We start from the raw sequence: 26,695 nt of genomic DNA, 5'->3' as shown, positions 1-26,695 counted from the left end.
AAGTTAAATCTGGACATTTGTCCCGACAAGCTGGGGGCATCCGGCACTTCCGGACTCGTACACCAGCTCCCTGTTACAATCTGCGCCCAAAAATGTATGTGCCTGCTAGTTTGAGCCAGCAGATGCGGCTCTGAGATCACCGAGCGGGGCGGCTTTGGCCTGGCCTGCTCCTGTTGCTGCGGTTCCTGCCAGCCCCGCCGGATTTGAGAGCAAGGAGGCCACAACATGGATGCATACCTGATCGAAGCCCTTCTCCGTGAGACCCTGGTGAGTAGTGTTCCCGGCATTCCTGACCTGAAGGAGACGGTGTGCTAGGAAGTGTGCTGGCCCGCTGTGGATGCAGCCGCAATATTTCCGTGAGGGCCGCAGACGCTTGCCAGTGATTAATCTTGGTGTGGGTGCTTTTGGCTCTCTGCGATTCGCTGGGGGCGGCGCTCGCCGCAACCTTCACTGCAGTCCCCTACGGAAAGATCGGCCTGCTTTAAATTGTCTGTGAGTGATCGAGGACGTGTTGAGACCTGGGCTGCCTGCAGTGAAGTGAGTGTCCCACTTGGCTGGGAATCGGGCTGCAATAACTGACCTTGTGCAGTGAACTTCATATTGAGAGGGACGCATTGGTTAGGGGCCTGTAGCACCTGGTTGGGACTGTACTTGCTGGTCGAGCCAGGCATTGAGGGCAGGGTACGGGACATTGGAGAGGCGCATGCGACTCACTATGCGAGAAGAGTGGCACTGTATGGCGTCCATTGACAGCAGTCCGCGGCCCCACATTTCTGTCTCCACCTGGCTCAAGGCACACACATCAATATACAGCATGTGTTCCTCCCCACCTGGCTGTGTTCTCCACGAATATGAGTGTTATGCTGATTGCTGGCCTGGTCATAATACTGCACTAAGACACTTTTAGACCTGCTCGTGCCCCTCTGACCTAGAGGTGTGGCAGGGTCTTGACCGACCAGGTGCAACTCACCCTTGACAGCGAGCACGCAAACCACATGGGTTTGCACAATAAGATGCTGCCTCCAACTGCCCAGACTGTGTTCTTCCTTATCACTTCAGCTGAGCTCATCCCTGACCTGCTTGTGCCCCTGTAACCTCTCAAGGTGCTTAGGGGTCTCTGTGTTGCCCAGGATCTACACAATACTCTGCTTCATGAGCAATATCAATAAGTGATTGCCCCTACTCTATAGGAAGAGATGTAATTGATGCAGCACTGTACTAAAACACAAGCTCATGCTTTGTGACAACCTTTAATCTCCCATTGATGCTGGAACTGTGCCTATGAAATTGAACCTGTGCGACTAGTTGGAATTCCCGCGCCTGGTGTGCCACACTTGAGAGAATGTGGAAAGGTGACTCCAAATAATCAAAACTCTTTTGACAACCGCTGATGGACACGCGCCATTGAACTGCCCTCCAGTTATCTGCAGGGGGTGTCATTGAAGGCAAAGGGTCTGACCCTGAAGTTTGATATCCATACCATGTTCTTGGACTTGATGCACAGCTTAACGGCAATCAATACCAAAATTAATCTTCTGACTGACCGGTTTGATTGGCTGAAAGAGAAGGTTGATAAACATGATTAGCGCCAAGATCAACTGGAATGGCACACCTGCGATGCCGAAGTTGAACGCTCTGTGAATAGGGAAAAGCTCCTACACATGGAAAAGGTATGTGAGCTAATCGGGAACAAGAATAAAGATGTAGACGCTCGTTCCCGAAGGACCAATTTGCGAATTATTGGTGTGCTGGAGTCGGCGGAAATGGGCTGAATGGAAGACTCCATGGAGGACATGCTGCGCACTTTCTTTGGTCTAGACCTATCTCCCATGCTTACAGTTGAAAGAGTCCATAGATCTCTTGGTCCTCAGCCGCCTCCTGGTACTCTGCCTCGCCCCATCATTGCCCGAGTATTACATTGCTGAATCCGGGCCACTGCCCTGCGTCTTGCGAGGGAGAGGAGACTTCTGCATTGCAAGGAAATTGAGATTTCTATGTTCCTGGATTTCATGATGACAGTGCAGGCTGCATGCAGAGACTTCTTGCCAATCAAACGCGCTTTTCAATGCACTGACGCTAGATACTCATTACTGTATCCTGCCAAACTGTGAATATCTCATTCTGGCAAAATCATCTTCACAGACCACAAGAAGGGTGCCAAGTTTTCCAGGACCATCCCTCTGAAGGCAGGTGGTTCTCCCGTGAGAGTCCGAGCAGGATGAGGCGCATCTCAGTGGATCTGATTGAGCATTGATTACCTTGTCGGAGGGTAAGACAAGGGATAACTCTCTCCACCAATGTTCATGTAGAGGACCAGCGTGTGTGGCAATAACTACACCTGCACCTAGACTGGGGAGCTGAGCGGGCCAGCCGCTCAGACGCCTTCACTGTAGTCCTTGCCTTAGCTGCGGCCTCAACTTCTGTTCTCCGCCCCCAATGCCAATTGGCAGGTTTCGTGTAGACTGCGGTGCTCCCATGGTTTATCTCTGGCCACCCCAGCTACTACTAGATGGGTAGAGATCCGGTCTCCTAGTTCGCCCTTGCGGCATGATTCCCAGTCATGTACACTATCATTCCATTTGGGGTTTCCTGGTAGGGTAGGGATGGTGCATTTGGCCCATTTGAGAGTCCAAAGTGGTTGGTGGTTGGGTCTGTTTATTATGGGTGTTCGATGTAGCCACCTGGCTGCTTAACGTTTCTGTTGCTCAGTCTATTATTAGTCACCACATGCGATCTATACGTAGGCGCTCATTGCTTCTTCATCCCAGTACTGAACTATCATGTGGTCAGTTAAAGCTGTAACCTGTAACATTCAAGGCCTCAAAGACTGACGTAAGGAGCGGCAGGTCTCTGCATATGTACAGAGACCTTTAATAGATATCTGCTTCTGAAGGCACTGTGATCCTGATGAGTTGGGGAACTGCATGGAGCTTATTATTCTAACTATGGCCGCAGAGTGGCTATCCTGGTTAGAAAGGGACTACCATGGCGCATGCGTAGTGTCATGTGATACACCGGGCAGATTCATTCCCCTTTCTGGTATTCTGGTATTTCAGTCTGCGGCATTAAAACTAACGACCCCCAGTTCTTTTCTGAAATATAACACAATCTGACCATGCTCCTGTTCTACTGGAGCTGTTGCTTCCAGACAGCCTCCCTCATGCTTTCACTTGGAAACTTCCAACTGGAGACCTGCGAGATCACGTGTTCCGGGAAGATATCGGGACAGTAATAGTGGAATATTTTACATACAACGTCAATGCCGAGATATCACGGTCCTCACTCTGGGAGGCCTTCAAGGCAGTCATTAGAGGAGCATGCATTGCAAAGCAGGCGGCTAGAGAAAGAAATTAGGAAACTTGAACTTAGATTTTTTGACAATCAAGATATTTCCAAACTTGCATCCATTCGAAATAAGCTATCAGAATACGAGGAAGCTACGCAGCGGAGACACCCTGCCTCGTTAGGGTGGCATGGGCCAGATGCTTCAGGGAATGTGGCAGAAAGGGTAAGTCTCTTGCACAATTACTTTGCAAACCATGGGCGAGTGACTACATCATTGAGATTCACAATGATCACTCCAATGTACACACTGGTACAGAGGCTGTACAGGCAGCTGTAGTTGTGTTTTTCTCTTCCTTGTCTCGGACGCTCCCCGGACCTACAGGCCTACCTCGACTCAATTCAACTTTTATGGCTAGAAGATGGTCATGTCATCGACTATATCTAGATGGACCCTTCACAGTAGAGGAGATTGTCAGGGTTATCAGTGCTATGCCTGCATATCATTTATTTCACGCAGAATTTTAGTATCGTTATATGCGCCTGATGTCTCTTTGTATGTCAGAGACCCGCATGTACATTTAGACCCCCTCATGAGAGAATTCACCAGATTCGGAGTGCTGTCATGTATTGAGAGAAACTGGGCGAAGTCGCGTATTTTCCCACTGACAGACGAGACGTCTCCTTCCACTTCAGAATTCCCACTTGCCTGGGCAGATGGCCCCTTCAAGTATCTTGGGGTATGGCTCTGTAGAGATATCGAAGACGTGTGGACGACTGATTACATGGCTAGATGAGAGTTGAGTGCTGGAAGAGACTCCCCTTGCCATTGCAAAAATTATAATCCTCCTTAAATTCTTCTATCTCTTTATTAACTTAACCCTTCCCTTGCCACTTCATTTCCGTCAACAGCTCAGAATACACTTTGTATCTTTGACATGGGAGGGTAGACAGCTGCCTATTGCCTGGGAGATCATGACACTTCCATTTAGAGAAGGCGACTTGGGTGCCCCAGATACGGACTTGTATTTTTTGTTATGCTCGGGTCTAGTTTGTCCATCAATGACTGTTTCCTACTAGATTCCTTCCCACCACCGCCCCGGAGTATGATCACGCGGCACCCTGCCATCTTCAGATGGTGATGTTCATGGCCCCTAAGCATTTGCGAGCGTAAGTCGACATTGTGGCATGTACAGTATGGGCATGTAACGAGCTCATGCGCAGACCCCGCCTAGAGCATGTTTTTGCTATGTATGCGCCGCTCATTGGACCCCCTCTCCTCCCCAACACTCGTGACTCTGGCACATGTTCTACATTGTGCAAACTGCACCTTACATCTATGAGCGCAATATACCCCGCACCTTCCTTCCACCACAACAAGCCCTACAAGGTGACGATATTAACTTGCTTGACACTCGCGTATTATCAATTACACGCTGTGACCCGTGCGATGCATTCCTTATTCCCTGATTCTCTGGCTACATTTCAAGTGCTAGAGGTGTTCCCGACTGCCCCATTTCCCCACTAGCTCATAACGCAACTTTACGCTGAGATGCAACTCTCGGCACCCATAGGCACTCCAATGATCAGTAGCGCATGGGATACAAATAGACCACCCCCCTCACAGTGGAACTACTGCTGCGCCCAAGCATGCTTGCTCTCCCCCAACTATTGTCTTCGCTTTTTAATTTTAAATACATCCACCACCTTTACCACAGTCCTGAGAGACTGTTCGGGATGGGATGGGACTGAGTACAGACGCCCGATGCTCCCATTGCTCTTTTCCCACCACTGGTTTCTTACACCTAGCTTGGGGCTGCCCGGGTATCTCCGACTATTGAGCTGCAGTACTTGCAATGATTGACATCAAAGGACACCCTCTCAAACGTACCCCTAGAGTTGCACTGTTGTGCTGTGTCCAGGAGGTCACCTCGAAATGTGTAAATTGACGGCGATCCTCCTCCTGCTCGCTAAGCGCAGGGTTGTGATGCAATGGGTTCCACGCTTGCGACGGATTATCACAAGGACTCAGCTTAATGCCTTCCAGATCTTTCTCTTAACTGTGAAATGGCTTATCCAATTGACCATAGCTTTAGTGCCCTCAAAGTCCCTAGCAAATGGTAGCCCTGGTACCTAGGGTCTGAGGTACTAAGGAGGGTCCCTAAGTGCTGCTGTACGACCTGTGCCTCCATAAGGGACACCTCACCAAGCTCACGCAAACTGCCAGAGCAGGCGACATCTCTTGGTGCAGACAAAAGTGAAAACACTACATGGCACACAACCTGTGTGCCCTGCCTGCCGACACTGCTTGCAGCATCGGTAAGTCACCCCTGCAGCATGCTTTACAACTCTAAGGCAGAGTGCACTATACCACATGTGAGGGTATCACTGCATGAGCAGATGTGTCCCTATGCTGGTCAATTCCATTGCTGCCAGTGCAAGTGAACAGGGAAGCCATGTTACAAACATTTGCTGGACACTGGTAGAAACTAATTCCCTAGTTACATAATGGCTTCACTGAAAATAGGGATGTTTGGTATCAAACATCTCGTATTAATAAGCCTCCACTGATGCCTGTGTCTGAGTAATACATGCATACACAGGACAACTTAGAGGTGCCCCCTAAAAACTTACCAGCCACTGGTGGGCTGACTGGCTGTTTTTAACCAGCCTTCCACCAGGGACGGGTTTCTGACCCACTAGAACGAGGGCCTTTGCTCTCCCGAGGGAGGGGGTTGAGGGGAGAGGCATAAATCAAGCCTGCTTGGGCATGGGCTTTGGTACACCTCTTCCCACAGGATGACCTGCCGATTTATCATTCCAGGGCAGGGGAGCTTCAAAGGACCTACTGCCTTTGGTATGCAAATCTGGTTTCTCTCGCCGGAGAAGAGGCCAACTTCCTTTGTCTGGAGCCATTTGACACCTGGACAGGCTGGAAAATTAGCTGGTCAGACAGGCATGTTCACCCTCAGGCTAGTGCCACCCCTCAGGTGCGCTACTTAAATGGAGGCAACTATTCAAAGTTAGCCATCTTGGTGATGGCAAAATCAGGAATTCTGGGACAGGATTAGGACTACCTCCCTCAGGAAGTGGTCATATAGGGGGTGTAGTGACCCCAAGGGTAGGTAGCCCACTGGCTACTACCCTACACTCCCCCTAACACCCCTAAATTCAGTATTTAGAGGAGCCCCTAGCACAAGAGAATCAGATCATGCCGACCAAGAAAAGGGCCAAATAGCTGCGAAACCAAGAACTGCAGAAGAAGCAGATGCATTGGCAGCAGCCTGGATGGCTTGTTTGCCTATTGTCGACAGTTGAGCCAAAGTCGTCTTGCCCTGCAAACTGCTGATCCTCCATAGCCTGGTACGACTGCCAGGACTTCTCTAAAGACACAGTAACTCCAGTGGAACAGTGAAGCTGATCCCCTGCATCTTGCAGGTAGCAAAGACTGAACTGTGAGGCTCCAAGACCGTAAAACCCTGACACCTGAAAGCACCACTGCACCTGAGCCGCCTAGCCCGAGCTGAAGTGGGTCAGCGGTGCCAACGTGGGCCCCTGACTCTCCAGACTCTAAGCCCACCCGGGGTTGCCCTGCTGTGGACTTCTCAATGCCGCCTGCAACCTCTGTTGGCAGGCCCCATCTACCACAACCGCTCCCGGTGCCGAAAACCTGACGCATAAGGACACCTCTGCACCAGTCGCCCCTGGGCCATGGAGAAGAGGAGTAAAAGGTTATACCTGAGTATCGCAAGGTCTGAGCCTTCCTATTGGTTCAGCACGACTGGCCTCCCAGTCGAACACTACAGCATCTGTTCACGAAGGCCAACCCCCATTGACTTGCATTGGGCACCCTACGCTGTTGAACATGACTGCACCAGACCACGTTCGCTCCATTGGCGTTGATCTACTGGTGCTGCCTTGGACTTTGCCCCATAAGTTGCTGCAAAGAACTCGTATGCCATATTGTTTTTTCCTTTGATAGGATTACATTGCAGATTCTGACAAATGCACTGTCGACTGTTTAAATGCAAAAGTTTTTCTCTTGACAACCTACTTACCTGATCGTACTGATTCTGGTGTTCTGTGGGCCTCAAAATGTGTGAAGATATGTTATTTTTAGGTCTTGCTGAGTCAGCGCGCATGCGCTGCTCGAGAGACTTTAGTATGGGAGTTTTCAAAGTGCTACCCACATGGTTTTGCTGGCTACAAGCTTGAGTGCACGGTGGCGTGCACGTGCACAGCTGCTCCCCGTATTCCCCCCTCCCTTCTCGCCCAGCCCTTTGATGCTCTGCTCGCATCTCCCTCCTCCCTTTTCATCAGTTTCATTGTGGCTCCTCGCATTCACCCCTCCCTTTTCGCCCAGCCCTTTGATTCTTTGCTCGCATCTCCCTCCTCCCTTTTCGTCACTTTTATTCTGGCTCCTTTTCTTCAGTTTCATTTGTTCAGGCGTGAAGGGTCACTTTTTGGTGGTTTTCCTGAAGGTAAAGCAAAAGAATTAGCTTGCTGTAGTGGAGAAACTTTTGGCTTGTTATCCTCGCTCGTAGAGCTTGTTTGAGAATTGCCCATTGGAATCTCTTCTGCTATTTTTTAAATTGTTGTGCTGTCTTTTTGCTCACACGTTTCTTTTTTAATTGCCCACTCGAAACTCTGCTGCTATTCCTGAAATTGTTGCGCTGTGTGTTTATTTTATTTAAAAATCGAGTTAACTCACCCGTGCGCTTCTGCCTTGCACAGCTGCCTCGCTTGTTTAGCTAGTTTTTTGCATTGTAAAAACGAAGCCTACTCCTTAAATTCATTGTTGTGCTTTAAACGGGGCTCACCTCTCCCTACGCTTGTCTTCCTGCTCAGAGGCTATTTTGCTCTCACGATCACTCGATAGCCAATTAGTGCGCAGGGGGCCGGTGCTAAGGCTGCCACCGGCTATTTCTTGCCGGTTGCAGCACGGGAGCGCAGCGGACGCGCTCAACGGGAGCGCCAGCGCTGCGCCAAAGGCAAGCCTGTCTGCGCCCGTCCGCGTCAATCCGGGGCCCGGGACCTGCCACTATGCTCAGAAAATTGACTATACTGTCAGTGAGCTGATAGCACTTCAGGCAGCATCTTCTAAACTTAACCTTAATCCCCTTGTATATTCTTGTGTAAAGGAACATGGAATTTTGGCAGTTAGAACTACCTTCCCTGAAATCGGTAGTGTGCATGCCACTGGTCCATCTCTGACCCAACACAGCCATGGACATAATGCACGTTAGCTCTCTGTTGTATATTTTAACACTCATTCATTGGTCAAACATCAGATGGATATCTTTCTGTTGCTGAATCATCTCCTGATATTCTTGAGGCATTACCCTCTGACTATCCTATCATTCAGGCTAACCGCCCCCAGGGGAAAATGGGTGGAGGAGTAGCGGTTATAACACGCCATGATTATAACTACACGGTTCTAACTTCGCTAAATCTACCATCGGTGGACAACTTAGTGATAAAATTCGATTTTGAATCAGATACTGCTCCCTTGGTATGTGTCCTGCTTTATAGACCCCCCTATAGGATGCCTCTCTTCCCCCATCCCTTGGGTGAACAGATAGCCCACCTGGTCACCAACTATGGGAAGGCTTTGTTGATTGGGGACTTAAATTACTGGGCCAATGACATCCTGAATCGGCTGAACTGACCGAGTTACTTTCAGGTTTAAATATTATTCAACAGGTATCCACGGCCACACATACTAAGGGACATATCCTTGACCAGGTTTGGACCATTAACATCACCATGTCTTCTGTTTTAGTCTTACCTTGTACATGGTCTGATCATTATATACTTAAATTTACTATTCAAGATAATTTCGCAAATAAAAACCCCAGCCGCTCCGGGTGTCTTCGCCGTAATTGGAATAAGATTGAGAAATCTTTATTCTTTGACTCACTTGCCAACTCGACACCCCCGGGTAACCTTTCAATTAACCAGGCGGATGTACAGTTAACCAGTTGGTTACTAGCCGCCAGCGACAAGTACGCTCCTTTTAGGAACATCCATGTCCCTCGCCGACATGAGGCCCAGAAATGGTTTTCCATTGAGCTGAAAAATCTAAAATTAGCTCGAAGACAATTGGAAAGGAAATGGCGAGGCAACTACAAACCCGAAGATACTCTACTTAAACTCTTTGAAAATCTATAAGAAATCTGTGTCAACTGCTAAAGCGGCGCATTTTTCATCCAAAATCTTATCGGCAACCAATCGCTCGAGGAGATTTTTCATATCGTCAATGAGTTATCTAACCCTGGCAGAATACTACGCAAACTCTCTCCCTCACAAACATTTTGCAACGCTCTGAACCTTTTATTGATAAAATGAATAAAATTAAGTCCAGTATCCCAGTCTGCCAAAACTTGGACTTTAGTTCGCATTCCATTTTAAACCTAAGTTCTTTCAAACATTTTCCTTCTATATGTGAGCATACTTTTATCAAACTTCTCTCAAAAGTCAAATCGGGCTCCCCCAATGTCTGTTGTCCTCCCAGCATTTTGAAGGAAATGTTTACTATCCTTCCTAGTCCTGCTCTCAACCTCTTAAATGAGTCCTTGTCTCAAGGAGTTGTCCCTGCAACCTTTAAAGAGGCAATTATTGTCCCCTTTTAAAAAAGGTGGGATCAGATCCACTCATCCTGACCAATTATCGCCCTATCTCCCTTCTTCCTTATCTAGCTAAGATTTTGGAAAACTATGTTACAGGGTGTCTTACATACTTCTTGGAGGAATCCGAATTTTTGGATTCCCATCAAGCTGGCTTTCGTCCAGCGCATTCTACTGAGGCGGTAATTCTCACAGTTCTAGACCTCCTCCGTGGTGAGGTCGATAGTGGCTCCTCGCAGGCTCTCGTCCTGCTTGATCTCTCCGCTGCCTTTGACACGGTCGACCATTCTCTTTTGGTCGACCGTGTGAGGGATGCAGGAATTGCGGGTCCTGCCCTCAGCAGGATTTGTTCCTTTTTGGAAAATCGCTCCCAGGCAGTCTGTACAGCCCAGTTCACCGCTCCCAGAGTTAAAATCTCCTGTGGAGTCCCTCAGGGCTCATCTCTTTCTCCCCTGTTGTTCAATCTTTATCTCCTCCCTCTTGTCCGAGCTCTGAAGGAGCGTAAAGTCTGCACTTTCAACTATGCAGATGATTTTCAGCTTCTTTTCTCCACCAGTAACTCCTCAGAGTCGGTTCATGCTTTTCAATCGACCATGCTGTTCATCAGTCAATGGATGAACAAGAACCATTTAAAACTTAATCCGGACAAGACGGAGTTGGTTTTAACAGGTGGCATTGTTAAAAATCCATGGGGACCTCATATCTGAAAGAAACACGTTAGTTAGATTCCTCACCTTAGAATATCCCCAGGCGTCAGACTGGATCCGGAAGATTTTTCGTCAGCAATACCCCTTGCGCGTCGCTAGGCGTCGTCTGCGGCTCCGCGTCCGTCGTCGGCGTCGTGCGCCGGGATGACGTCGTCGGAGTACTTAGACGCCGCCCTCGCGCGCTGACGTCAGTTCTTCTTTTTTCCGCGCCAGTAAGCGCAGATCCGGGAGAGCTACCCCTTTTAGTCTTTTTTGACTAACTCTTTTTGATCATTTTTGATCCCTGTCTGTCGACATCTGGTGCCGGTGGGATGCCTGGGTTCAAGGCTTGTGAAGACTGTCATCGACTGATGTCGGTGACCGATCACCACCGCCGGTGCCTCCATTGCTTAGGCCTCGACCACGACGCGGAGTCGTGCAACGACTGCCAGGCCCTGACTTCGAAGGCTAGGCGGGAGCGGTCCCGCAAACTTCTCGAGCTTCGCCACTCGGCTCCGCGTCGTGCGCGATCCCGGTCCAGGAGGAGGTCCAAGGATCGCTCGCGGAGCCCTAGCCGACGCCACCATCGATCGTCGGGCTCCAAGTCGTCGGGTAAGTCCAAGCACTCAAAGAAGTCCAAGAGGCGACATCGCTCTTCGGACTCCCCTCGCCGGTCGCGCGACTCGGCCGAGGGTCCAAGTGGTTCCACCCCCGCGGCTCCGGCGGAGCCACAGGTGCCGCGTCCGCCCTCATACCTTCCGGTCCCTGGGGCTGACGCGGCGCCGGCGGAGATCAGCGCCTTCCTCTCGGCCATGAGGAGCCTGGCCCCGCCGTCGACGCCCGCTGGCGCGCCTTCGGGCCCCGCGGGCTCGACTGGGCGACCTCGCGTGCCGGCGGCTCCGGCCCCGGCGCCGTCGACGACTCCGGTCTCGACGCCGCAGGTCCCCGCGGGGCCCATGCCTGGGCCCCAGTCGACGCCGGTTGACCTTGTCACTCCTCCACCGGCGCCGACGCCTGAACCACCGACGCCGTCACCGGCGCCGCCGACGCCGACGCCTGTGACGCCGACGCCCCAGTTTAGCCCTCATCCGGACCCGACGCCGGCACGGCGTCCGCCGACGCCGCATCCGACGCCGCTAGAGACCTACCATCTCTACAGTCCGGTTCCGATCATTCCTCCTGTTTATCAGGAATCGGAAGAAGGGGGCGACTGGGAGGGGTTCGAGGACCCTCTGGCTGTTCAGTCACAGCTTTCTCAGGACTGGGCAGATGAACTGGGGGAGGCCAGCGGGCTGGACACCTCGCCAGACGCTGGATTCACTTCTCCTCCGACCGTGGCTTCGGAGGAGGGTGCAGCATTTTCTGTGGTGCTGCGCAAGGCGGCTGAGGCCCTTGGGCTCGAGTTGCCTGCCGTGGCTGTGAGGACCAACATCCTCACTGAGGTGCTTCAAACCTCAGCAAGCTCCACTGAGCCTCTGCTGCCGTTTAACGAGGCCCTCACTGACGTTCTGCAGGGCACCTGGTCCAAGCCCTCCACAGTTCCTCCTGTGGATAGGAACGTTGCCAGGCGCCACCGCCCTGCTCCGGGCGACCCCAGCTTCCTGTCCCAACACCCCACCCCCGAGAGTCTGGTTATCCAGGCCTCTACTTCCCAATCCTCCTTCCCGACCGCTCCGCCGGACCGGGATTCCAAGAGACTCGAGCAGTTTGGCAAGAAACTGTTCTCGTCCCTTAGTTTGGGCCTGCGGTCCTTAAATACCGCCTGTCTCTTGGACCGTTATTCCCATTCCCTGTGGGATACGGTGGAGGACGTGCTGCCCCTGTGTCCGGAGGAGGTCCGGCCACGTCTTTCCCAGGCTCTGGCCGATGGGAGGGATGCAGCACGGCACGCCATAAGATGTGGGCTTGACACCACGGACTCGCTAGGTCGGGCGATTTCCACCACGGTGGCGCTCCGCCGCCACGCCTGGATGCGGTCCACGTCATTTTCCGGGGATGTCCAGAACACCCTCATGGACATGCCCTTTGATGGCACTCGCCTGTTTGGTGAGAAGGCGGACAGTGCGCTGAACCGCTTTAAGGACTCCCGGGCTACGGCCAAGTCCTTGGGCCTCTCGGCTCCGCGGGCGCACACCTCCGCTTTTCGCCCCTTTCGTGGCCAAGGAAGGGGCGCCTCCTCACGTCCGCAGAGCCACCAGCCGCAGAACCAACCTGCGCGCGGTCGCGGACGTGGCTTCCGCCGTGGCGGAAATGGAGGCCGACGTGGTCAGCCCACATCCACCCCGGCAGCATCCGCCTCAAAGCCTTCCTAGTCCGAGCTTTCAGGCCCATACCACGCCAGTGGGCGGCAGAGTTCGCCATCACCTGCTCCACTGGCGGTCCATAACATCGGACAGGTGGGTGCTGCAAATCGTCCGAAGGGGCTACTCCCTCCCCTTCGAGACGACCCCTCCAGCCATGCCACCACAGCACCACCGTATCTCGGGGGATCATTTGGATCTTCTCCGCGAGGAAGTTTTGGCTCTCTTGGCCAAGGGGGCCGTCGAGCGCGTTCCGAGTCCAGAAGTAGGTCGTGGTTGTTATTCCCACTACTTTCTGGTTCCCAAGAAGGGCAAGGGGGGCCTGCGCCCTATCTTGGACCTCCGGAACGTCAATGCCTTCCTCCGAAAGGAAAGGTTCAAGATGCTAACGTTGGCTCAGGTTTTAGCTGCCCTAGACCCTGGAGACTGGATGGTAGCGTTGGACTTGCAGGACGCATATTTCCATATCCCCGTCCTGCCGGCCCACCGGCGTTACCTGCGGTTCACGGTGGGCCAAGAGCACTTTCAGTTTACCGTGCTCCCCTTCGGCCTCACCAGTGCCCCTCGGGTGTTCACGAAAGTGATGGCGGTGGTCGCAGCTCATCTGCGCAGATCAGGGGTCCCAGTCTTCCCCTATCTCGACGACTGGTTGTTGAAGGCGGGCTCGCCCCAGGCAGTCGTCTCCCACCTCCAGACTACGGCGGATCTCCTGCATTTGCTGGGGTTTTCCATCAACGTGCCGAAGTCACACTTGAGTCCCTCTCAGAAGCTCCTCTTCATCGGAGCGGTTCTCGATTCGGCGCAGTTCCGGGTCCATCCACCGGAACAGCGGGTCCGGGATATACAGGCCCTGATTCCCATCTTTCGGCCTCTATCCCGGGTTTCGGTCAGGCTAGTGTTGCGGCTTCTGGGGCTGATGGCCTCCTGCATCCTACTAGTGCATCACGCCAGGCGGCGCATGCGGGCTCTGCAGTGGGACCTGAAGTTTCAGTGGGCCCAGCATCACGGCAACCTGTCCGACCATGTCTTGATCTCGGAGGGTACTGCACAGCAGTTGCAGTGGTGGCTCACGGACCGCGAGTGGGTCAAGGGCAAGAGCCTCTCCCTTCCCCAACCGGAGCATGTCGTAGTGACGGATGCGTCCCTCCTGGGATGGGGTGGCCATATGGGAGAGGCGGAGATCAGAGGCCTCTGGTCTCCGGCGGAGTCTCGTCTCCACATCAACCTGTTGGAGTTGAGAGCGATCCGGCTTGCACTGAAAGCCTTCCTTCCCTCTGTCAGGGGAAGTGTCGTGCAGGTGTTCACGGACAACACCACCGCCATGTGGTACTGCAACAAACAGGGCGGGGTGGGGTCGTGGACCCTTTGTCAGGAGGCTCTGCGCCTCTGGACATGGCTGGAACACCAGGGCGTCACCCTGGTGGTTCAACATCTGGCGGGCTCTCTGAACGCCAGAGCAGACGAACTCAGCCGCCGGTGCATGATGGATCACGAATGGCGTCTGAACTCCGAAGTGGTGCAAGGCCTCTTTCAGCAGTGGGGAGAGCCTTGGTTAGATCTATTCGCCACCGACGAGAACGCGCAATGTCAGCAGTTCTGCGCGTTGGAATTTCCAAGGCGGCACTCGCTCGGCGACGCTTTTCGTCACGAGTGGAGTTGCGGTCTGTTGTACGCCTTTCCGCCTATACCACTTCTGCCCAGAGTGCTGAAGAAGATCAGGCGCGACCGGGCCCAAGTCATCTTGGTGGCTCCGGATTGGGCACGAAGATACTGGTATCCCGAGCTACTCAGTCTGTTGACCGATCCCCCGATACGTCTGCCCCTTCGGGAGGATCTTCTGTCGCAGCAGCAGGGGACGGTCCTCCACCCGAACCTGTCCAGCCTCCACCTCCATGCGTGGAGATTGAGCGGCGGCAGTTGATGCCATTTGACTTGCCTCCTGAAGTCTGTGATATCATTCTGGCAGCCAGGCGTCCCTCCACAAAGTCGGTATACGCCTGCTGGTGGAACAAATTTGTGGCATGGTGCACAGCAAAGGCTGTGGATCCCCTTTCCGCCCCTCTTTCTGAGGTTCTCCTCTTCCTTCTTTCTCTGGCCCGGCAGGGCTCTGCCCTGGGCACCCTGAAAGGTTATCTTGCTGCCATCTCCGCCTTCTTGCGGCTTCCTGATCAGCCTTCTCTTTTCAAGTCCCCTGTGGTTACACGCTTTCTCAAAGGCATTACACACACGTTCCCTCCTGTCCCTTTTGTAATGCCTCAGTGGGACTTGAATCTGGTTTTGACATTCCTGATGTGCGCTCCCTTCGAGCCTCTTCACAATTGCCCTCTTCGTCTTCTAACTCTAAAGACTGCTTTTCTGGTAGCCATCACCTCGGCTAGACGGGTGAGTGAGCTCCAGGCTTTATCTTCAAAGCCTCCTTTTCTCTCTGTTCATCCGGACAAGGTTGTCCTTCGGCCTCGTCCCTCTTTTCTTCCTAAAGTGGTGACTCCATTTCACCTTGGGCAGTCTGTCACCTTGCCCACCTTCTTTCCGCCTCCGCATCCTTCCAAAGAGGAAGAGAGGCTCCACCGTCTGGACCCAAAACGTGCGCTCTCCTTCTATCTGGACCGCACAAAACAGTTCCGGGTGGACGACCAGCTTTTTGTTGGGTACGTGGGCGCTAAGAAGGGGAAAGCTGTGCACAAACGAACCATCTCTCGGTGGGTCGTTTTGTGTATAAAAATCTGCTATTCCTTGGCTAAAAAGGACCCTCCTGTTGGGCTGCGCGCCCATTCTACTCGGGCCACGGCGGCTACTACTGCCTTGGGACGGGGAGTCCCTTTGCAGGACATCTGTCAGGCGGCGACGTGGGCTTCTCTACACACGTTTGCCAGGCATTATTGCCTTGACAGCCAAGTCCGGAGGGATGGCTTCTTTGGCCGTTCTGTCCTCCAGGACTTTCTGGTGTGATCTTGGTTCGCAGACCCACCACCGGGGATGGTATTGCTTGGGTATCTATTCTAAGGTGAGGAATCTAACTAACGTGTTTCTTTCAGATGAACAAGTTACTAACCTTCGGTAACGATGTATCTGTAAGAAACATTAGTTAGTTAGATTCCTCACCGACCCTCCCATCCTCCCCGTTCTGCGAACTGACATCTAGGGTTAAGGTTGTCCTTTCAGGCCCCTAGATTTTATTTTTGGCACCAGTGTCGGTCTTTGCATGGCTCTGCGTTCCTGGCGCGGAAGGCTATGTACAAGAACTGACGTCAGCGCGCGAGGGCGGCGTCTAAGTACTCCGACGACGTCATCCCGGCGCACGACGCCGACGACGGACGCGGAGCCGCAGACGACGCCTAGCGACGCGCAAGGGGTATTGCTGACGAAAAATCTTCCGGATCCAGTCTGACGCCTGGGGATATTCTAAGGTGAGGAATCTAACTAACTAATGTTTCTTACAGATACATCGTTACCGAAGGTTAGTAACTTGTTCTTCTGGCCTATAGAGCTGGACCAGCCCCCTGTTTCCTCTAGCTCGGCAAAAAGCTTAAGGTGATCATCAGTCAGGATCTTACTCTGAAGCCTCAGATTGGTTTGGTGATCTCCGTCTGTTTTTTTCAACTTGGTAGAATAAAAAAGATTTGCAGATACCTTACTCACGATGCCCGGATTCAGGTGATTCTCGCCTTGGTCATGTCCCACGTTGATTATGCCAATTCATTATATTTTGGCATCCCCCGTTCTCTCTCAAGACGTTTACAGATAGTACAAAATCAGGCTGCTCGTCTGATTGTTCACCATCCTAGGCATCATCACATTACTCCCCTCTTGAAGCAATTACACTGGCTTCCGGTTGCTCAGCGGTGCGCTTTCAAGACGGGATGTCTTATTTTTAAGTCCTACACGAAATCTTCGTTCAGCTCACAAAAACTTATTACTCATTCCTCATTTTGAATTAAAGCGCACTGGTGGTGCCAGGTTCTCTACCTTGGCCCCCATATTTTGGAATTCTCTTCCCCTCGATATTCTCTCCTGTACCAATCTTCTCGGTTTCAGGAGTCTTCTAAAAACTTGGCTCTTCCGACAGGCTTTTTAAACTCTCTTTTTATGACCTGGATCTCAACCAAAATAGCGCCATGAAACCTCCCCGGTGTACGTGCGCTCTATAAATTCATTTTAACATAACCTATAACAAAGTGTTATGACACGTTTTTGTTTTTCAAGCATCTTTTTCCTGTCCATTATTGACTTATTTCCTTTTCCAGGCTTTAATAAAATGTGTGCTGATTGTACACAAACATTGTCAAAAACAGTAGGTCGCACCTTGTTGACCTATTTATTGGCTTTGCTAAAGTGGGCGACGCCGCGACTGCTGACAACTGCGTCTTTCTTTAGGTGCTCTGCGTGATGTTTCGGGTGCATGCTTCAACATATACCCACATGCCTACACTACAGAATGACGGAGATGCCATTTTCTTTTCTGTTTTTTAATGATACAAAATGGAAGACGTCGCTTAGATCTTTCATTTAAACAAAAAAATTAAAATGTAGTTGCTCAAAGTATTTACTTTTGAAGTTGGACCCGTCAACAAAAGGAAATCTAAAGCCATTTATTTCTAAGACAATGGGGGTTATGGGAGTAACTGAAGAGCAAGTGCGTGGCATATGAAACGGAAGCAGTGGAGTGGGTAGATATTTGCGGGGGAGTAAGCAGCACATGAGAGCAAGAGAACAGGTGCTGTCTATTGCGACATGTATTGCTAGCTTACAATGGGTGTAGAGCCCGCTCATTGCTTGCAATTTGTTAGCTTCAATATAACTAATTTGCTTACTTTTTTATTCATACATGTCTGTGGGCTTTCCTCCCGCTTCTTGTGTTTTACAAATCCCCCTCCCCCCACCTGACATGGCTTCATTTCTGTGTCCTTACACTACTCGCTTTTTCAGGTGCTACTTTATTCCTATTGTGTATGCACTCTTTAAGAATGCATGTGTTTTCCAGCTGTCGCTCTAGTATGCTTCTCTTCCTCCTCTCCACACTGCTCTCGCTCACCTGTGTGCTCCTCCCTGCCCCCCTTTGAGATGCGACTGCCCTTGTGTGCTCCCTTTTCTCTGCATCGATTTCTCGCCTGTGTTTCTACCCTCTCAGAGCTCCAAATACTCTCTCCTGTTAGCCTTTCTACACCACACTCCATCTTGCTCTCCCTCTTGCCTGTTTGCTCCCCCCACCTACACCCTCCATATTGCCTCCGGACCCCTATGTTGCTTCAGCTCACTCCGGCAGCCTGAATTGCTTGTGCCCATTCTTCCCATGTTTCTTTCCAAAACAAACGAGCATTGGCATAGCCAATAAGGTCTCGCTTTTGGGACCTTATAAGTATTTAGTTATGCAGCACAATATCCTTGGTGCAACAACATCAACTGTTGCATGGCTAAACACTTATAAGGTCCCAAAGGCGAGACCTATTGGCTTTGCCAATGCTTGTTATAAATTGGTGTGGTTCTCCTTATTGAGTTATGTATTGACTATTGTGTGCATTGCAGATGTCTCACACTCCCCTCTGATAAGCTGGAGGCTGCTCGACCACACTAGCCCCTAAAAGAGCATATGGGGATTGTTGGCGCAAGCCCTATCTACTCGTAAGGGAATAACCGAACTCCGTATATCTCGTTTTGATATACTGCATAAGGAGCCAGCTTTCTACAGCAGAAAAATGGCAACTTTCCAAAAGTGACATTTTCAAAATATTAATGTTTAAATCCTACTTTTCTACCAGTCTGGATATTTAATTGCTATTAATTTGAGTGGTTAACCACGGTTTTAGCTGTTCCCAAATTGATACCTATGTTAAAAAGTGTTATAGTGTAACCCAGTTATTTTCTATGGGAGAGCCAGCCTTGCCACAGTTAAAAACGACTGTGAAGATTTTTCACTGTCAGGACTTGTAAAACCTCATACAAATGGCCTACTTTTTAAATACCATGCTCCCTGCCCTGGGGCTCTTTAGGGCCTACCCTAGGCCTAATTTATAAGCAGGGCCACTGGAATTATGCCATTGTGTGCCTGCAGTGATTTTCGCCTAATTAGAGATTTGCCAAATGTTTCTACATAATCCATCAGATGCTGCATAATCTGCTGAACAAAAGAAAATTGTTCTTGCTCAAATGGTTCAAAAGTTACAAAAAAAAGCAGCGACACAGGTTGCTGCGCAGTGGAGTGCCTTTTGCAAAGTTGACTGCTCAAATTTCTGTTGCTTATTGCTATAGTAGGGTGTTAAACTGGGAGTAGGGAGGTACAGCAAATGCCCCGGCAGGGTTGACAAGTGTAAAAATAAAAAAATACTAAAATGATACTATCAGAAAATATGCCACATAACGTTGCATAATTTGCTTTTTCTTGTCGCATAATTTACTCACTCCCTGCCGTATAATTCCTGTGGCCCTGCTTATAAGAATTAAAAAGACTACTTTAAGCCTGGTAATAAGTGCATTTTGCCAGGTGTAATTTGCAGTTTTAAAACTGCCATGCAAGGCTGCAGTTGCAGGCCTAGAGACACTTTTTCACTTTGTCACCATAGAGGTAGCACAACCAGTGCTGCAGTCCACTAGTGAAATTTAACTTGCATGCCCGGGGTAAACAGAGTACCATATGCTAGGAACCTATAGGCAAGTTAAATATGCCAGTCCGGAATAAGCCAATTGCACATATACTTAAGTGGTCAGAGCGTCAGTGCTTCAGTATTCAGTCAGCAAACCAGCTCAAAATCTAGCAAATAAATGAGGGTGATTCTGCAAAAGGGCTTTTCCTTACAGACTGCATCAGCAGTCATTCATATAACAGTCATAGAATGTTAAGCACTTCATTTGCTCATACGAATGAACACACGTGTGTTGTTTTTTTTGTCCCCACAATGAAGAAAGTTGGCCATTGTTTCTGCTATTGCTTATTACACAGCCATATCATATGCAAATACTCTTCAATATTGCTTAGTACAGACTGAATCACAAAGGCTCCCTTTGAAACATACAGTTGGGGCTTTTTATCTCTATATGCAGGAATATTTTCAGCTGGGTACATTTATTTGGGTGTCTTTGCTCACATTTATATAATAGATTGCATTGCAAATAATTGTGCATTTTTTAACTGTACGTGATGCTTATTGCAGACTTGTTATTTCTTCTTGATTCTAACTAATGTTAATTCTTTTAGAACGTGAACGTGTGCTTTGTGTAAGGGAGAGACTTTTTGATGAACAGCTGGCCAGGTACAGTGACCTTAATTTTCTGCTTTATGAAATAATTTTCTTAATCTTGTTGAAGTCTTGATCAGTCAGCTAATCCTAAAGAGCCTGTCCTCATGAGCCGTTCTCATGAGAATGTTGTAGGTCAGACAGTTCAGAGTTTATACCTTGAGAGACTTTTCTTACAAGATACCAAATGAGCGTGCCTAAAAGGTGTGCACATTTGATTATGGTTGTTAATGTAATACTAATTGCAAACTTATAGATTTGACATTGCTTAGATTTCTAGGGCATTCAGGTGCAAGTGAATAGTTATGGTAGGAAGACTGTCACTGGGGATATTAGCAAAAGACACATGGTGATGTAATGTAGCTTGATCAGACAGATCTGTAAATCAAGGTTCCTGTGAATGTTACTATTTTGCATGATATATCGGGTGGCTAAAGTGAATGTCGGCATCAAACGATAGCCTAGGTCCTGCTATCTGCAGTGTTGTGTTACTTTGTCATCAGTGTTTGTCCTTTTTCCAGAATGTTTGTCTGAGGTATCTAAGAACAGATTTTGCAGTGTGAATCTTCTATGGATTCACATGCTGTGCATTACTCTGCCATCTAGTGGTCGGGTCTGGAATTGTCTTTAGTAGTCCCTTTTTAGGTCGAGCCTAGAGTCCGTGCGCATGTTCTGCTCTGTGAGACTTGTGGTGGCGTATGGAATAGAGGCCCCGCCCACTCTCCGCCCATATTGGCCATTGGCGCTTGTCATTGACCTTAGTAAATGCTGGCTTCTGATTTGTTAGTCCCTCCTTAGTGCCGCCTTTTGTAACCTCCCATGGCGACCAGCCCTTTTACTTCAGTTGTTACACAGGATGCTTTATTTAGTCAGTAAGCACTATTTTCTTTGAGTTTCTCTCACTGCAGGCAGGACATGTTTGAATGTAAGCAAAGCATGTTGTGCCTGCAGTAAGCAGCCGGGCCAATGACAGCCGCTTTAGAAGCCCGTCCGTTCTGCCCCAACCCCCTTCCACCCTCTGTTGTTCATGTTGCCCCAGACTCCCCATCCCTTACTCTTTGTTACCTGCCGACCCGCCCTCCCCCCGTAATAAGGAATAAAAGCCCTATGACGCGGCCAGTGCTTACCGCGCAATAACAGTTTAAAAAATAAAGAAAAAAAACATCAGCCCTTCTCCACAGCACAGCCGGGAATGTTATCAGCTCGGGAAAGGAGCAGTGAGTTTGCATCCCAGAGCTGCACTCCTGTTATTTAGTGGGTGTTTAGTAATGCACTGCTCTCAGAAATGTGCACACTCTGAGCGGTTCAAAAATATTATCGGATGTTTATCTATCCATTACAAAAACACAATTCTAGTCTGTGTTACCATGAAAATGTATGTGGCACATCTGCACCGACATAATGCAAGCCATGCAATCTCTCATTTACGACTCCATACTTGGGCAATTAATGTTTCCATAGATGCTTTCAGCATATTCATAGCCTTGACACAGCTGCTGAACTTTACCCCAATGAAAGCGAGGGAAATCCTAGTGACGTAGACGTTGTCATCTGGTGTCCTTTTCTAAACGGTGTCTATAGAGCATGACGTCTCTATAAATGTACATCATCCTAGTTCCCCATCATAAAATACTTAATGAAGACTGAAAGCGAGGAAAAAGCTGGAGACCATGTATTATCTGGGAGCAGAGATCAGACAGGAAATAAGCAGACTGGAAGTGTTTGTGCGTTTGACTATTACTACTTAGAGCATCGTTTTATAAATATGCAGGGTCTTAATACAAAAGTAATGTTTGTGTTTGCACACCCTACCTAAACCTAAAGCTTTAAGCTACAGCACACTTTGCAAGCATAGCAAACCAGAGGGAGGACTAAAAGAAAAAGCCTTGCACCTGAGTAAACATTAAATATGAAGTGAAATTATTGAACTGGACACCAATCTTGAATAGGTACAGTGCTGATGCATTTTGCAATGATGACATGTTCAAAGAAAATGTTTATTATCAAATGGAGGTAAAATAGACTGCCATTAGTATTAGCAGTATCCTTTTTGAAAACTGGAAATTCTTTAATTCTTGTTTTCCCATTATTTTGTTTGTAAGTTTTTTTGTGTTGTATTTGAAGCGCAGGCACATCTGAAAGAGCCACTGACTATTTTAACTATTAGAACAAGGATTGACAAAGACAAGAGGATTTGCCTAAGTGAGATTTATTGGCTTTGTCAATTTTCTTTTAGTCCTGTTGTACAGCAGTGTGGCTGCTGTGCAGCATGGATAAAATTCAGAAAAAAAGCACTGTGACACCAGCGTTGACCACTTAATAGCGCTTTTTAAAATTTACTTTCAGCCATGCTGCACAGTAACCACTCTGCTGTACAACATGTGTAAAATTAAGTTGATAAAGCAATATAGCTGTATTATTTGACTTTGTCAATGTTTTTAAACTGTTGTTTCAGCGCTTGCCCCCTATTGCACCTTGAGGCTAGCCAGCACCCTACGGGAGTTCTGCATTTTGCTTACCTGCTAAGTAGCTCCCCAGCCTCACCACCTACTAGGACAGAGGTGTTGGCCAAAAACAAGGCAGATGCCCTTTGAATTTTTAATCACTCTCTCCAACCTCCCTCCCGCCATGTCAGACCTGGCCAGTGTGCACGCTACCAGTGATCGGCCTAAACAGGGCAGCACATCCCTTTTTGGTAAACCAGAACAGTAGATGATTGATTGTCGGTAGGGCATGTTTAATTGAATAAAAAAAAAATGTAATCCAATGTCCATAAGACTATGGCTAAAAATGCTAACTAAAAATCGATCACTCAATTAGCAACGTCTCTAGAGCTAGAAGAGACTTATCACGGATCCTGATTTTGTGGAATTTACCTCTTATTAGGACATTTTAACCTCAATTTTTGTATTTTTCACTCTTGCTATTATTTCATGTGTAGTTCATTCTGTAGAAAAGGCTCGGTTAGTTTCTTTGAACACTTCTTTTTTTATATGTTCAAGGATGGTGAATAGATAGAATCATGCAATTGCATGATCGATTTAGAGAAAATAAATAGGCTATTTATTTTAATTTTTTAATTAAATGACTTAAGAATTATTCCATACCACTCATAGTGCCTCTTCAGAGAGCTCTGAAAACAGAGAAGCAAGAAAATGTGATAGGGGGCGGATAGGCCGAGAAGGGAAAAAGAAGGGGACGGCGGTAGACAGAGTAGATGCAGGAATTACCAGTAACATCCAGTCCTAAAAAGTGTATTCGTCAGACTTTTCAGGAAGGAATCCTAATCCTCTAACTACAGGGTAGTAAAAGTTCCATAGAAGGGTGCCTTGGTAGCTGAGTGTTCTTTCTCCCTATCTAATCTTTTTTATGGACTGGTTGATGAGTTTTGCATATCGCTGATGTCCCATAGCCAATGTTCCCTGACTCCCAGTGCAGTAGTAAACACAACAATGGCAGCTCAGTACCCACTAAAATAAGCAGCAGCACATGTTTCTCATTTGAGAAAATTACGTTGCAGGAATATGTACAAAGAACAGCCAGTGATGAAGAAATGGCCTAAGCTGGCTGCCCTCCTGATGAATCAGCCAGCATCAGGGATACATTGGGACAACTCAACTGATGCAGCGAATGCAACAGGCTTACAAAGGCCTTCCCTGCAACTGGAGTGCAGTGGAACGTAGCTCCCACCTAGGTGGAGCAATCGCGGGCTGCTCATGCTTGCAACTGTCCTAGAGAATACATAGGGGCTGTTGCTTACAACCGAGGCCCAAGTTGAAATGACCATTCCCTGTCTTCGAGGTTCAGTTACCACTTAGATTTATTTAGCAGTAAAGCTGTTGAATCTCCATGTAGCACTGCCAAGCTTCAGGGTGTGGATGTTCCAACCACAGAAGCCTCCCTGCCCCCTACTACCTGTCACTTATGACCACCTCCTAATTGCAGAGCATTAGGTATCGCCTAGGCAGCGCTTGCGCTGTCTTTGTGAGACATTCTGTATTCAGGATATGGGATTAAAAGCTCCTCCCATTTTCACGGACTGCCCCTGTTACATATGTTGTTACTCAGAGCTTGTGAGCACTATTTCTTTCTTTAACCTGGACCACTGGAGTCCAGTGCTTGAGGTTTACAGAGCTCTGTTGTAAACAGGGCTCTAAATCTTGCTCTTATGGTGCCACATTTTCTGTGCATTCAAAGACTGAGGTCTGTTTTGGCTGCAGCTGCCTCCTCCTTCCTCCTGCTTTTAAAACGCTCAGCCTGGTATCAGGGTTCCTGCCTTCCTATGGCTGCTGCAGCCTCCGCCGGTTTTCTTTTGTGATTCCATGAGTGTGCATTTTTCTAGCTCTGTCTCACCTCCCCCCAGATTGGAAATGCAAGATGTTTGTGAAGCAAGCCTCATGGTAGGTCAGCTAAAATACAAGGACACATATGGATGAAATTGCCCTGTGCTAAGGTTTGCTACCGGTAGACTAATTGTTCAAAACAGCATGGAAATGTTCCACTAAACATGAAATTGTGTATGGAATGAGGCCTGGGGGCATGTCTGTTATTTACCCTGTTTCTTGCTGTGCCATCTGAAATTTCACACAAAGTGTTCTAAAGAGGCGCCCTAGCTTCTGCCCGTGTCATCTTCATTCTTCTTTTCCAGCCTCGCACACAGAATGTTACAAAATGCAGAAATGCAGAGTCCGCTTTCACCGATAATAAAAGGAGTTTTGAATTCTTATTTTTACTCACATGTTTTCCTTGGAGAGTTGTTGCTCTTTAGATGTTATATTACTTTATCCTGCTTTTTGTGTAGCTGCTTTGTAATTAAACTGTATTTGATTTTGCTTGCCAAGGACAGTCGCCTCACACGCAAATAATGTGCATTTGTTTTACAAAATGCCCACTGTTGTGTGTTTTTTAATGGAAGCGTTCAGTGCCGCTGCAAGTACACAGGCTAAAACAAGCATTTGCAATGCAATAGATTCTCGCATTTGCGTGAGTTTCAAAAATCTACACATAAATAAAAGGCATTGTCATTTAGAACGCCAATAGCTCTAACTCTCGAAACGTAAGGCCTATTGCTTAGCAAATGCTTGTTTCTGTTATTTTTACGTGGGTGTCAAGTCTTTCACCATTTGGTACTATGTGCCCTGCCCCCTTGTGTGAGTTGCATATCCTCCCTGAAAACCATTGACATGGTTCCCATCTTCAGATTCCTTTTTTTTTTTTTCTTTCTTCCTCCCACCATCGGCTCCGGAAGTAAGGGAGAGAGCTCTGGAGTTGAGAAAAAAGATTTGTCACAGAAATAAATTTTTCATCAAAGGAAGCCGAAAACGGAGTTGAAGGAGCAAGAGGCACCACAAACTTTGTTGGATTAGGCAACAATAAAAAAACACCACAGAACACTGAAAAATTAAGCCCGACACACAGCGAGACCGCGTGTGTTCTGATAATGTTAAAGGGACATGAAATACACACCATTTAGGTTTTGTCCGAAGTGCCATTATAAATATGCACAGAAGGATAACTACAAGGCGTGCAACCTCTATCTCCGGAAGGACAACCGCTCGGAGCACTGTGTAGCATGCTCAAAGTCCTTACCAAAGACAATTATGGGTAGACTGAAGCAGAGGTGGGCACATTACGCCATGGCCGCCTCTTTGGGAAAGCAGGAGTCCTTAAGGGAGCTGGATTTGTTGAGTGAAGAAGAGGACACTTGCGAAGACACAGAAGAGGCCAAGGGAGAAGAGCAGGGCCATAAAAAGGACACCAGATTACCTCCTGAGGCAGAGACGGAGACACAATGTAACACCACAAGAGCTTTCGGCTGCCATGCTAAGGAATTCTGACTCTAAGCATGCAAAACTGGCATTGATGTCAAACTCTGGTACCAGAGGGCAAAATAGCCATACATGTCCAAAACAAGGGATACTGCTGTAGGCAAACCCTCTCAACCAGCCTTGACCTTGAAAAGAATCAAAAGATTGGTAGGGGTAAGATTGTATTGGGAATAAACTGCTTTATGCTGAACCCGAAGAATGGCTGTATGCCAGTGACGAAAAGCAGATCACTGCCATCCATGAAGATTGGCACACCGATGCTGGAGAGTAAATGGAGCAATAAGCAGGCAATCTATTCTGACTCAACAGATAAAGGGGTAGACTCCACCCATCTAGAACTTTGCTTCCTGACCAGAAGAGGAAGCACTTCCTCCCAGTGCTACCCAGTGTTCTTGATGAGGGTATCAAGGGCCTCAAAGCCCCTACTGCAGCTAAGGCCATCACCCCCAGGGTGAAAAACCAATACTGGTAATGAGCCTCCCATACATCAGGGGCATTGAGCCAGAGGATTATCTAATCGTGGCGACTGCCAGCAAGAGAGCTAGCAACCACACCTTAACAAGTCCTTCGCATTACCAGGAAAACAAGAGGGTGGACATAGTGGGGAGGAAAATGAAGAGTTCTGCTGCAATGCAATGGCATGTATCCAACTCAAACGCCATAATCAACAGGTACGCCTATCAGCAGTGGGATGCAATGAAAGAGGTCATGCAACACCTACCAGTAGAATTAAAAACAGGGCAA

General features: G+C 48.7%; 1 protein-coding gene across 1 annotated transcript in view; it reads left to right on the top strand.

Moving 5' to 3' along the window:
* Positions 1 to 26,695, top strand: part of NEK2 (NIMA related kinase 2) — a 180,022-nt gene that overhangs the window by 129,642 nt on the left and 23,685 nt on the right. Inside the window, exon 7 of the mRNA XM_085612857.1 lies at positions 20,084 to 20,138. Within this exon, the coding sequence (XP_085468983.1) occupies positions 20,084 to 20,138 (55 nt within the window). The remainder of the gene's footprint in view (positions 1 to 20,083; positions 20,139 to 26,695) is intronic.

The sequence above is a fragment of the Triturus cristatus genome, chromosome 6, assembly GCF_964204655.1.
Source record: "Triturus cristatus chromosome 6, aTriCri1.1, whole genome shotgun sequence".
In the NCBI taxonomy this organism is placed as follows: domain Eukaryota; kingdom Metazoa; phylum Chordata; class Amphibia; order Caudata; family Salamandridae; genus Triturus; species Triturus cristatus.
Note: the sequence above shows the minus strand (reverse complement) of the source record. Positions and strands in the feature narration are given on the sequence as shown.